At 32.6% G+C, this 13,386-nt stretch overlaps 2 protein-coding genes, 1 non-coding gene and 1 pseudogene across 4 annotated transcripts; 2 read left to right on the top strand and 2 right to left on the bottom strand.

Moving 5' to 3' along the window:
- Nucleotides 1-3,020: 3,020 nt before the first annotated feature.
- LOC130801328 (uncharacterized) lies at nt 3,021-6,182 on the top strand. Of its 2 annotated transcripts, none has more exons than XM_057665157.1 (5): nt 3,021-3,716; nt 4,370-4,468; nt 5,144-5,188; nt 5,371-5,508; nt 5,624-6,182. In XM_057665157.1, exons 1-5 carry the CDS (start codon nt 3,327-3,329, stop codon nt 5,978-5,980), a joined length of 1,029 nt encoding a protein of 342 aa, XP_057521140.1. In that variant the 5' UTR covers nt 3,021-3,326; the 3' UTR covers nt 5,981-6,182. The 2 variants fall into 2 exon arrangements, with proteins under 2 accessions (XP_057521140.1, XP_057521141.1); XM_057665158.1 differs by having other exon boundaries at nt 3,372-3,711.
- Nucleotides 6,183-6,967: 785 nt separating this feature from the next.
- LOC130801979 (U5 spliceosomal RNA) lies at nt 6,968-7,083 on the bottom strand. The gene has a single exon (XR_009039700.1). It is a non-coding gene; the product is annotated as a U5 spliceosomal RNA (small nuclear RNA).
- An 873-nt stretch (nt 7,084-7,956) lies between these two features.
- LOC130801327 (trihelix transcription factor ASIL1-like) lies at nt 7,957-9,742 on the bottom strand. The gene has a single exon (XM_057665156.1). The coding sequence runs from the start codon at nt 9,463-9,465 to the stop codon at nt 8,416-8,418; it is 1,050 nt and encodes a 349-aa protein (XP_057521139.1). The 5' UTR covers nt 9,466-9,742; the 3' UTR covers nt 7,957-8,415.
- Nucleotides 9,625-12,270, top strand: LOC130801772 (delta(7)-sterol-C5(6)-desaturase-like; annotated as a pseudogene).
- The last annotated feature ends 1,116 nt before the right edge of the window (nt 12,271-13,386 follow it).

A 13,386-nucleotide genomic window follows, 5' to 3' on the forward strand; every position in this document is an offset into this window, starting at 1 on the left:
TGATGCATTCATAGAAACAAAACAAGTGGCAAAATCATATATTCCTGCGGCAAATATTCCGGCACGAATTGAAATTTTCATTGATAACAAAACTACTGAAAATGAATCTATTGCACGCCGGAAGCGTGGAAGACCACTTGGTTCAAAGGATTTGAAATAAAGAAAATCCAAAAGGTTGAATGAAATGGCAAATGTTATCAATATTACTTCTTCAATGAATTGTAAAGAAACAAGTTTTGAAGATGAAGATGAAAATCTCAGAGAAGAAGAAAATAATGATATAAAAGGTAACAATGAAATTTCGATTAATTACATTTTAACTAAAAGGTAAATAAATCGAAAGAATGTTATTGTTAATGACACACTTGCTCATTCAATCGCCACCGAAATAACACTTGATGAAAATGATATAGAACTAAGAACGATACAAAAATGTCGGCGTAGAAATGATTGGACAAAATGGAAAGATGCTATTCAAGCGGAATTAAAGTCACTTGAGAAACAAGAAGTTTTTTGACAAATTACCCAAACACCAAATGGTATAAAACCGGTCGGCTATAAATAGGTGTTTGTAAGAAAAAGAAATGAGAAAGATGAAGTGATTAGATATAAGGCACAACTTGTAGCAAAAGGTTTTTTCCAAAGACCAGGGATTGATTATGAAGAAACGTATTCTCCAGTAGTAGATGCGACTACACTAAGATTCTTGATAAGTCTAACTGTCTCAAACAGTTTGCAAATGCGACTTATAGATGTTGTGACTGCATATTTATATGGTTCACTTGATACAGACATTTATATGAAAGTACCCGAAGGACTTAAGTTGCCAGAAAACCACAAATCACGAAAAATGTTTTCCATAAAGCTGAAAAGGTCACTTTATGAACTAAAACAATCTGGAAGAATGTGGTACAACCGTCTTAGTGAATATCTTCTGAAAGAAGGATTCAAAAATGATCAAATCAGTCCTTGTGTATTTATTAAACGGACTCAATCAGGATTTTCTATAATTGCAGTTTATGTTGATGATTTAAATGTCATTGAAACTCCCAAAGAGCTTGAACAAACTGCAAAATACCTTGATAAAAAAATTTGAAATGAAAGATCTTGGGAAAACAAAATTTTGCCTTGGATTAGAAATAGGGCACTTAAGGGGTGGAATCTTTGTGCATCAATCCAACTATACAGAAAAGGTTCTAAAAAGATTTCATATGGACAAAGCTCATCCGCTGAGCTCTCTAATGATAGTGCGATCATTAAAACCAAAAGATGATCCATTTCGACCTTGTGAAGAAGATGAAGAGATTCTTGGCCCTGAAGTGCCATATTTAAGCGCAATTGGAGCTCTGATGTATCTAGCTAATAATACAAGACCTGATATTGCTTTCGCTGTTAATTTATTAGCTAGATATAGCAATTCACCAACAAAGAGACATTGAAGTGGGATAAAACATTTGTTACGCTACCTTCGAGGAACTAAAGATCTTGGACTATTTTATCGATCAAAGCAAGATGGATCTTGGACTATTTTATCGATCAAAGCAAGATGCTACTCTTGTTGGATATGTAGATGCTGGATACTTATCAGATCCCCATAAGGCTAAATCACAAAATGGATATGTATTCACATATGGAGGTACCGCAATATCTTGGAGATCCACGAAACAGACACTGACAGCTACATCATCAAACCATGCAGAATTGATCGCCCTTTATGAAACAAGTAGAGGATGTGTTTGGTTAAGGTCAGTAATTGGTCACATTCAAGAAGAATGTGGGATAAACTCGATAATAAATTCTCCAACTGTAATTTTTGAAGATAATACCGGTTGTATTGAACAAGTTAGTGAAGGCTTCATAAAAGGGATAGAACCAAACACATAGCACCAAAACTTTTCTTTGCACATGACCTCCAGAAGTATAAAATAATAAAAGTCAAACAAATTCAATCAAGTGAAAATCTTGTAGATCTGTTTACAAAGTCCCTTCCATCAAAGAGATTCGAGCAACTTGTATTCAGTGCACTCTTTTTCCCTTCATTCAGGTTTTTATCCCATTGGATTTTTCCTGACAAGGTTTTTAACGAGGCAGTATTAAATAGAAATATTATAATAATATTTTTTTTTACATAATTAGAATGCATTCAATGGGGAGTGTTGAAATATAGTGTGAAAGGTAATTAATGAATTTACCCTAATGTGAATGCATTTAATATAATTGTAGATGAACTTGTCTGAAAATATAGAAGTTCACCAATGTAAAAAAAACCACACCGATGAATAAAAACATGTTCATCTTCTAACTTTTACTCATTCTATTTCCTCCTTATCTCTCTAAGGTTTAACATAAAGATACATGTATCAACAATGTGCATTTTGAGAAGAATTTATATCAACGTCACTACGTACGTCTGTCTCTGCAAATAAAGCAATTACTCTATTTGAGAACATAAATTCTTAATTAATTATCGCACAAAGACAAAAAAAATAGTAAAATATATAAATAAAATTAAATAATAAGATAAATTAAAATTACAAACCTCCCATCTTATTAAATTCTACTATATTAGGGTGATTTGTTAACTTTGTAAATCATCGTTATTTACTAAGAACTTCGTTATAATTTAGACAAGGAAAAATTATCCTAAAAAATCCTACTTATCACTCATTCTTTACTAATAATCTCACATTTTGAAAAATAATCCAATTTCTGCAAAGTTTTTATAGCGAATGGACCTTTGTTGCAAATTACCGATTACAAGTTACAATTGGTAAATCCCTTTTCCTTTTAACTTAGGATAACTTGATATTGATAATCAATATTTCACCCATCTGCTGTGAATAATCTCATCTTTAGATTATTTTTAATAATCTAATATTTGCCTTTAGTTTGCTAGGACCATAACATTTTATTTTATAATAATTCAACCTTTAACTTTAGTTTATTATCAGCATATGTAGTAAAAGATTGGATTATTAATATATTTTATTTATTTATTTATTTATTTAGGCAATTTTCAAACTCTCGCGATCACGACGAACAAACGTAATGGTTACGCACTCTCTTGCAAGTGAAACAGCGACTGTAATTTCTCCCAAATAAAGCTTCAATCTTTTTACCTCCACTAATTTCTCGCTAATAACCCAACCAGATTATTCATTTCCGTTCACAAATTCTTCAAATCCAATGTGTTTTCCCAAACTTTATTCGTGCAATTGCATTGGAAAACCGTGATTTAGGTATATGAACTCTAGAATTTGCCACAATAGATCAAATCCCCAACAATAGTTTACTACTGGGTTTTGCAATTCACTATCAAATCTCAAATGGGTCGCCGCTCAATCAACTCAAACGCGGGTAACTGGCTCTCTGTGGGTATCATTTTACTGGGTTTATTAGCTTGTACTTTAGTCTATGTAGTTATCTCAGTTGTACTTAAACCCAGCAATTCAATCACTGATTTTAATAAATTAACAGTAGATGAGAATGATGGGAGTAATTTAGAGAGGGAAAATGTGGGTGAGTGTTGTAAAGGGATCCCAAATTTGGAGCTCTGGGGTTCTGCAGTTAAGTGGGGTACAGACCATAAGTTTAATTCTGCGGAAGAGTGTTGTAAATCTTGTAAGGCAATGTGTAGTGGTAAAAATGGGCCCTGTTTGTGCGATACTTGGGTCTTTTGTGGTGATCGTCAAGCTTGTGGATCGAAATTTGGTGAGGTTAGCTTCATCATTTTATTGTTGATTGAATATTCGTTGACTGAATCAGTGAATTGGTTTGATTGGATGTTTATTTATCAGCTTTTTCTTGTGGGTATTTGGTGAAATGGGTATATGTATTGTGAATGTTTGGGTTGAGTTTGAGAGTTATTGTATAAACTATAAAGCTTGTTTCTTTTCTATGTGATGTGATGATGAAGATGATGAAATTCACTGAAGTAAGAATATGAACTGTGAAATGGGTGTTTCCCAAATGGGATTTTTTTTTTCCTTGAATTGTGATTGTTTCAGTTGAATTTGTGAATTGCTTTTTATTTGAGTAGTTGGTTATGCAAAGTGTGTTTGCATTTTAAGACAAATTGTTTCATGTTTGCTGATTTTACCACTTACCAGTATTTTCCTAACTGAAATGACAGTGGTGGAGCAAAAACTTCTAATAAATTTGAGGCATGCTTGTTTTACATTTATTTTGTAAATTTGGGGCCTAAATCAAGTAATTATACTAAAGATAACATAATGTAAACTAACATAAACCAATATTTAAGGCCCTTAATTTTTGTTCCTTGTATGGTTTGACACCTTGCACATGCTCAAAAATGATAATTAGTTACCAAGGATGTTTCAACTATTTATGGTGACTTCTGCTGTTTCAGTGTTGGTTGAAGAAGCAGAAGGACACATTGGCTCCTCAGCGTCAAGATGCGGGAAGCAACGTTATGTGGACATCTGGTCTTGTATTTGGCAAAGGAGAGGTACATAATATGCTGGATACACATTCTTTCTCACCTTTACATAATAGGTGTGCAAACTTCTCAATTAGCATACCTTATTCTTTTTCGAGTCGAGGAACTCTTTGGCCGCGCTCTTTTTTATGGGTTTGAATTGCCGCCTTCCTTTCCTTCCCAGACCCTGATCATAATTTCTATGGGCGGAAAACACTGGGTAAGATGACGATGATGACTGTTTGAATATAACCTCAACAGCTCTACTCGTATACTGCTTTGAGAGTAACCTACAACTAGCTGACTCATGTTTTGACTGATGCATACAAAGCTTTATATCTCTCATGTGAGCTTTGTGTGAAGTATAGACTACTTGATATGCATAGAATTCTCGTCCTCGTCTGCAGGGCGTGAAGTGTTTCCCATTTTTCGTTTATTCATTAACTTTAGTAGGACGACCTTGGTGCTCTTTTTTCGTTTGTGAAACGGAGGGAGTAATATTATGAGATACACCAAGGCAACTGATATTTTGCTTTTTTGTGAGTGTTTCTTCGGGTTAAATTTGGATCATGCCCTGTACTTGCCCTAGAACTATTTTTAGCACGAAATATAGTCTATTGTTTCCTTGAAGCAATTTTTGTTGCCCTGTTATTTCTTGTTGCCTCGCTTTCATTGTACTCGTTTGCTCACTCTATTTTCCTGTAGGGAATTATTGGTTTGGAGACAGAGCATGGTACCCTTCACATAAAAGTAAGTACTTCTGATTTGTGAGTTCAGCCGTAAAGCTGATCGGCTGAACTTGAATTATTCAAAAAGTTGAAATCTTTCTCGTCTTTTCTTAGTTTAGTTTCAAGGTCTGATGTGATTCGTCTCTTGTCCTTAACGGGAATGCGTCAGACACATCTTTTTCTGACAGTCTGAGTTTGGTGCAGCTTTACCCAGATTCTGCTCCATATTCGGTACTGTACATTCTTGAGTTACTGACGCTTGGCCACTGTGCTGGCTGCCAATTTTACCGAGCAGAAGACCGAGGGGATTCTTGGGACTTAAAGGGAAACCACATAAACGATGTGAGTTATACTTATATTCATTGGTGGAAATTTTCTTTACGTTCTCAATTATATGTCGTTAATTGACAGTATAAGCGAAATGAGTGAAGTGCATCGTGAATCATTTGTTATCCAGGCTTCTTTCGGCCCCCCATATGCATTGATCCAAGGAACACTTGAAGCAGGAGGCACACCTTTCCGGCAGGTGCCTGCTGAAGTGTGTCGAACTATCAAGAGAGGTGCAGTTGCATGGGTAGGGTCTGGTCCAGAGTTTTTCATAAGCTTAGCCAACCATGTCGAATGGAGAAAGGCTTATACAGTGTTCGGGTCTGTTCTTCCGGAGGATATGGTTATTTCCGAGAAAATTGCGAAGCTGCCGACAATGCCAGATGTTTGGAACAATGTTAATGTTTCTGTCTTGAAAAAACCGGTTCCGATTTCAATCCAGAGAATCAAAACTGATAGTAATGAAGATCTTACACATAGATTATAGTTTTTTGTAATAATTATTCCTCTTAATTTCTCAGTTATTTCATCCTTCCACAAATAGTTTTACTGGTTAAAAGCCAAATAGGTAAAGTTTTATGTTCTTTTTTACCTTTGGGCAAACATTGGACAGAGATCCTCAGCTATGATTCCAATTTGTTTTTGGTTGTTATTATTATTGTTTGGTTGATGTTGGTAGCATTGTTTAATCCTTGGAACCAGAGTTTGAATATCTTTGTCATTAGTCCGACTAGGTAGTTGCTTATAATAATTGTTGTTTTGATTGAAGAGGGAACTTTAAAATAAATGAAAATTTGGAAAAATAAAGCCAATGAAATGTTTAATGGCAAAAAAGAAGCTGCTTCACAATGAAAAAAATAGTGATATTTAATTGGAAATTTTTTTCTCAATAATTTCATTTATTGTCCATATACAGTGAATAATAATACCTACAACTATTGATTATTTCTAAATATTTCAATATTTGTATATTAATGACAGCATCCTTTGTTATATTTTAAACGGCTACTTTAAATACCCCTAATTACTATTTAATCATGTATACCCCTAAATATTAAAATATTTAACCTTTTATACTCTAAAGTGTTGCTCATTGTTCAAAATACCACCAAAACTGTCAATTAAAAATAATACTATACAAAGTATTTAAAGTTAAAATCTCAATACTTTAAAATATATAAAATTTATTAATTGGGGGTAAATACTATGACCCTACTATATAACTATTAGGGGATGTTTGGCATGACTGACTAGTAGGGGTGTCAAACAGGTCGGGTTGGGTCATTTTCAGGTTCGAATCATATATAAATGGGTCAATAAACCCTTAACCTGAACCTGACCCATTTAATTAATGGGTCAAAAATTGAAACCCCGACCTAATCTGTAGCAGATCGGATCAACCTGCTAATGACCCATTTAACCTACTTTTTTTTTAGGTCATTAAATTCATATATTTCAGGTCATTTGACCCATTTAACCTTAATTAAAGGCTTCCTCCAAAAATAAACGTATGCCACTTAATGCAGCGAGCACAAGATATTCTTTAGTAAAAGGCGAGAGAATAGTTCGCTTTGTGCTCACGGCGTGGCTGCGTAAGTTGGTATGAGATCTGTGGAAGTGATTTAAAGGATTTTTCTTTTATTAGTATCTTTCATAGCCGATGTGGGACAACTTCCTTTGTTATTGAAAGTCATCTTCAGCTGACAAATCCCTTAGCCGATGTGGGACAACTTCCGTTCTTATTGAAAGTCATCTTCAGCTGACAAATCCCTCAATACATGGTAATTGGTATTATCTTAGTTTTACGAAGTATTTGGCAAATGTTGATCTGTCTTAAATTTAATAAATGGGTTAAACAGGTTTTTTTCGGGTTTAAATATTCAACCTGAACCTAACCCATTTAATAAACAGATCAGGTCGAGTTGACCCATTTAATTAATTGGGTAAAAAATCTAAACCCAAACCCGCTAATTTCGAGTCGGTTTCAGATCAGGTTAGCAGGTCGGGTCAGCTTTTGCCAGTCCTATGACCGAGGGATTTGAGGGAGGAAATAAGACTTTATTTCAAAACAAAGTTTGAGTCTTTATTTATCTAAAGGGTAGTATTTGAAGGTGACACTTTCACTTTTTATCTTTCTTTTAACATTTAAAAGTCTCGTAAATTCTCACAAATTCCTATTCCCACATGATTATATTGTAATTGTAATATTATACGAAAAAATTTGTTTAAATTTTAAAAAGGCTATTACCTTGAAATTTGTTTGAAGCTTGCCGTTAAGAGTTGAATAAGAGAATCTTCTTTGATTATATATGTTGCTACCAAAATCCAAATCTTTTACTTAATTTTACAAGACTCCGGTCGGCCTGAGCTCATGTTTTCAAAGTTACTACATTATCTTCCTCATATAGCGGACAATATGAGATCGACTACATAAACCAAAACAAATCGATTAATGCTACTCAATACAATGAAATTTCATCAATTCCCAAAATAGTAAGTACTACAAACCATAAACATCACCCAATAGGCAATAGTTCATTCTCTAAACTAAAAATTTTACATTGCTTAGTAGTTTAAAAAGCCACAACCTTGTTAACTTAGTACCAAACCAAAGCCATAAGATGAAAGTTGAACTAAACAATACTCATTAACTTCCAACCAAAAATTGGTTTCCAACAAGCATTTTTACTCAATTCACTCATCAATCTATATACTACTATCAACTACACTACATTATTCTTAAAAACCACTTAAAAACATACAACTTCTTACATTTTTTTTACATCGGGATAAGGCTGAATAATCCCTTACATAAATGAATTCTTGGTGTAGCCGTGAGAATCAAACCCTATCACAAGAACCATAATTGATCTTTAATTGATTTGATTGATTGATCTTTAATTCTTAATATTGATCTTAAGTTCATTGTTGTTGATTAACTTTAACCTTCTTATTATGCTTCTTCAATCCTTGAATGAATGCATTAATGATATTATGTTGAGATTCAAGCATCATCTCATTCTTTTTCATCTCCATTTCCATCCTTTTCCTCTCAATATCTTGCATCATTTCTAATTTCATTGTCTCCATCCTCACCATTCCTTCCGCCAATAGCTTTATGGACGCCGCCATCTCCTCCACCACCGCATCAACTCCCTTCATTTTCGATGATGACCAATCCTTCCCGTATCTACCACCACCACCATTGTCAAATTTCCTCTTCATCAACCCAGAAACAATATTTCTACCAGATTTGTTATAATCATTATTATATCCTTCATCATTCTCATCAATGTATCTATCATTATGATTATGATTCGGATTCTTCAACTTAAGCTTCATTGAACTACTCCCACTACTACTCCCAACCCGTTTACCCATACCCATCAAAATCTCATCAAAGTACTTCCCTAAATCATTTTTTTCCTGTTTCTCCTCCTCCACAAAATCTCCATTCTGAATCATACTCAATTTATCTCCATCTTTCAATAAATTAACATCATTAGAATTGTTACCATTAATACTAACAGGTACAACCCCAGATACAGATCCAGACCTGGAAACCGGTCCAATTTCCATAGTATCCATAAGATCAAAAAACACCCAAGAAGAAGGAGGGAAGAACCTGTTATTATAACTAATATGAGGAGGAAGAGAGCCGATCCGCTGCTTTTCAGCCCGATACCGTTTTCGTAGCTTCTCCATTTTATGACGACACTGAGCAGAAGATTTGGGCGTATCTTGATTAGGGCAACGACGATTCACCTCATCCGCAACAGCTTCCCAATCAGCAGTACGAAGATTACGGCGGCGAAGAGAATACCATTTGTCTTGATAAACATTGATCAACGCTAGCGTTTCATCTTGAGTCCAACATGGAGCCGGAAACTTGCGGGTGGTAGGTGGACTAGGATTTGGATTAGGGTTATTGGTTGCCGGATAGGGGTTGTCGGAGGGAGAAGCGGAAGCCATAATGGGTAAAAAGAGGAGAGAGAAAGAAAGAAGATGATGGGTTTGAAAAGTAAATAAGGAGGAGAGAGAGAAGGATGATTGGCCATGGGGTTAGGGGGTGGTGGGTGGGGGAGATGATAACGTGCGCAGGATAAGGGGAGGGTGGGTGGAGGATACTAAATGGAAGTAGTTGTTGCTTGTTATTGTATGGTCTTGCCACCGTCATTTGGGTTTGGTTGGCTTACCACCTTTAACCTTTTTTTTTTTTTTTTTTTTTTGACCAACCACATTTTTGTTTAGGGTTGTATTTTGAATATCCATTCACTAATGCAATCAAGTGGCTTTTATTTAGGGTGTTGTTTAAAGGTCCAAGATGTAATGTAACATTATTCTTATGAGATTTAACACTAATAAAAATATTATTTTCGATTTATTTTTAGTAGTAAACACCATGTGTAATTTTATATAAAATACAAGAAAAACATATAAATTAGAGGAATTTCATGTAATAATCTCGAATTTTTGGCTTTCTCATGCTTGATAAATTTTTTTTAATCAACATGGTGACTTTAAGCTTCTAATTTTTTTCATGTGGTAGACAAAAGGAAAGTTTTTATTATTAACTTTATATTTTTTTTACCCAACTTAATGATATTTTTTCCAAAAAACAAAGATCGTGATCACCCTAATTGACCACATATTTCGAAACTCATTGAAATAAATACTTAATTTAACAAAAAAATTAAATTTTGTCTACCACATGGAAAAGTTGAAACCTCAAGATCACCATGTGGATTTAAAAAAAATATTTATAAAAAAGCCAAAAGCTCAGGGTCACCACGTAAAATTTCCCAATAATTTAATTTAATTTAGTCATTTTAATATAGTATAATATATATTCAAAATCAAAAAACCATAAATCTATTTTTGCCCCAGCGAAATAAGCATATTGAATTTGAATGAGTAATTTAATTAAAATAATTTGAGAAAATAGGGTAATGAATAATTTGAATGCATAATTTAATGATAATTTAATATAATATTTTGAGAAAATAGATTAATGGATAGAATAATAATCTATTAGATTTTTTTAGATGTACGTAAATTAAGAGAAAAAAAAAAAGGAAAGCTGCAAAAATTAAAGGCAAAAGCCTTTCTACAAATGAATTATACATGCTTTGATAGAGATAAGTCACAATTCATAAAATAAATAATTTGAAAATAACCTTAATTTTAACATTACTGTGAATAAAAAAGTTATCTTTAAAATAATCAAATAAAACTGAAATAATATAGAAAACATTACTTGTTCTTATACTCAACCTTATTAAAATATATATATGTATTTTAGTGACAAAGTAGGTTTTTCAAATATAAATAGGATTCATACAACACATTAAGATGTACATAGAACATAGTTTGCTCCTAAGTCCAAATTAAGTTAATCCATCACCCAATAATTTTCAATCCTATAAAAAAATTGAAGCAATGAATAAAGAGTAATCTTATAATTTAAAGCTTTTGTTAGAGGAATCAACATATTATAACGAGGTATTCATGCCACAAATTATACGAGAATTGGTGCCTCACTTCTTTCAGTCATGGTTCAGAAATTGTGTTTGTGGAGGTCTTGTCTTGTCTTGTCTTTGCATTTACAAGCCTACTTATTTGCCTCAACTTTTGGAAACACTACTTTTACTCTTCTAAAGGCATGTCTTCTTCACTTTTATAGCTTTTTTATATATTAAAAAAAGGAAAAATTATCAATGGTACCCTTAAGTTTTTACACTTTATTAATTGTACATCTAGGTTTTTTCAATTATTAATAGTACTCTCGTATTATCAAGCGTTTTACAACTGTAACCTTTTTAATTTTTTCCGTTCTAAATCATCCTAAACCATTAATTTTTTTTTCTTTTTTCGTTGATTTTTCAATTTAAAATATTAAAAAAATAAAAGAAAAAAAAGTGAACAACTTTTGACGATTTTGGATGGAAAAAATTAGAAATAGTTACGGTTGTAAAACGCTCAATAACACGAGAGTACCATTAATCATCGAAAAAACTTAGGGGTACCATTGATAATTTTTAAAAAAAAATGGTCAGACCATATCCAAAAATTAAAATGAAGCAAATTCATTAGAAAATTGATTAAAATGAAAAATAGAGCAAACTAAGCGTGATGAAAGTCTGTTTGTAAATTCTTCCTTATTTTTATTTACTATCTACTATCTACTATCTAGTTCACATACATATGATAACATATTAACATCGTCATACACTCATATTCAATTTTTGTTGATACAACAATCTACTACTACGTTTTTTTGAAATTGATATAGATAGTAATATTTCTTTTCAAAACATGTTAGTATAATAGCAATTTTAAAAGGACGAAATCAGTACTAACTTAGACTTTAAACTAACAAAAAAAAGTTATAAATTGGATATATTAAATTTTAAAGAATTAATATATTGACTTGTTTACTGATACAAAATCACAGAAAATGTTGTTACAAGGAGAGAATTGATAAAGCAAATAAAGGAATCAATGGTATTATACTATTATTAGCATTAGGAGCACTATTCCTTACACTTTTGGAATACTTGGCTGAAACATGATGGACAAGATGTTATACAAGAATAAGTGATGTTGGTTTGGTAACTTAATGTGTTTTCTACACTTATCTATGTGGCCATCATAGATTTTTGGACTTATTGGATACATCCATATATGCATCAAATTAAACCAATCTACAAATATATTCATGCAATTCATCACTCTTATAACAAGAAAACTAGCCTTTCTCCTTTTGCAGGTAATTAAGATTATTTTTTTATTTTTTTGTTGCTTCTAAAATATTTATACTATTTTAATTTTGGTATAAATTTTAAGAAAATGACTGATTTATTATAAAACACTATTGTTGTATTTAAATAATAACAAAATATAAGAGTTATTGAGATTCTAGTATAGCATATGAATAAAATAGAGGTAAATAAGACATTTAAAAGTTAGTTTGTGACACACACATATATATATATATATAATAAGGTAAATTTGTAACACTGTTTATTAGTTTTTATGGGGTTGTTTGGCAAATGATTGTTGACTATGGCTTTTTGATTGGCTTATTTGACCACCTCAAAATGTTGGCTTTTAATTTACCAAATAAGTCAACTGTGTAGGGAGATAATTTATAAAATTACGTATTATTTGTTGATTATTTAATATAGGAAAAAAGGACCAACAAGCCAAAAGTCGTTGAAAAATAGGGAAAAAATGGATCAGCTAGTTAAATAAGTCAACTATTTAAAAAGATATTTTGTAAAATAAAAGAGGTTCTTTAATAGAGTGTGAGGTATTAAATCATCCGGAGAGTGATCATGAGAGCATAAGGCAGGCTCGGAGAAGCAAGTGTTAGTGAGGCAATGGGGCTTGCTGGCCTGCTAGGTGCTCAAGACACATTGTTGACCTTCTTACATTACAAGTGTCATAAGCCTTTATTCTTCTCATTCTTCCTTTTCCTTGTTGGGTCTAATTTTGCAACACTAAATATATAAAAAACAAAAAAAAAAATATTTTAGGCCACATATAATTTTGCTCGATATTTGACAGTATGATAATCGCATCATCCTATTATCACATTACGACAACCACTGCCACAATTGCAATCACAATCTTTTGGGATTAAACTTCTGACATTATTGTTGTATTTATTTAACACGGGCTTTTGAAGACTGGTCAAAATGACCAAACGGGAATAAATTATTGGTTAGTACATAAAGGTGTGAATGATTTTTAACAACCATATTAGAGTTTGAGACAGGCTACATAAGCCTACTTCTTTATGTAAGAGTTAACTCAAGGATATGTAGGAGTTGTCTTAAAGCACATCCAAGCTGAACATACATACATTTACACATAGTTAGACTTGAAGAA

This window comes from Amaranthus tricolor, chromosome 15, assembly GCF_026212465.1.
Source record: "Amaranthus tricolor cultivar Red isolate AtriRed21 chromosome 15, ASM2621246v1, whole genome shotgun sequence".
NCBI classification, from domain to species: domain Eukaryota; kingdom Viridiplantae; phylum Streptophyta; class Magnoliopsida; order Caryophyllales; family Amaranthaceae; genus Amaranthus; species Amaranthus tricolor.

Coding starts and splice junctions, on each gene's coding strand:
- LOC130801327 (XM_057665156.1), bottom strand. CDS start 9,465: ATGGCTTCCGCTTCTCCCTCCGACAACCCCTATCCGGCAACCAATAAC.
- LOC130801328 (XM_057665157.1), top strand. CDS start 3,327: ATGGGTCGCCGCTCAATCAACTCAAACGCGGGTAACTGGCTCTCTGTG. Junction 4,469..5,143: donor TTGTATTTGGCAAAGGAGAG/GTACATAATATG, acceptor ATTTTCCTGTAG/GGAATTATTGGTTTGGAGAC. Junction 5,189..5,370: donor ATGGTACCCTTCACATAAAA/GTAAGTACTTCT, acceptor AGTTTGGTGCAG/CTTTACCCAGATTCTGCTCC.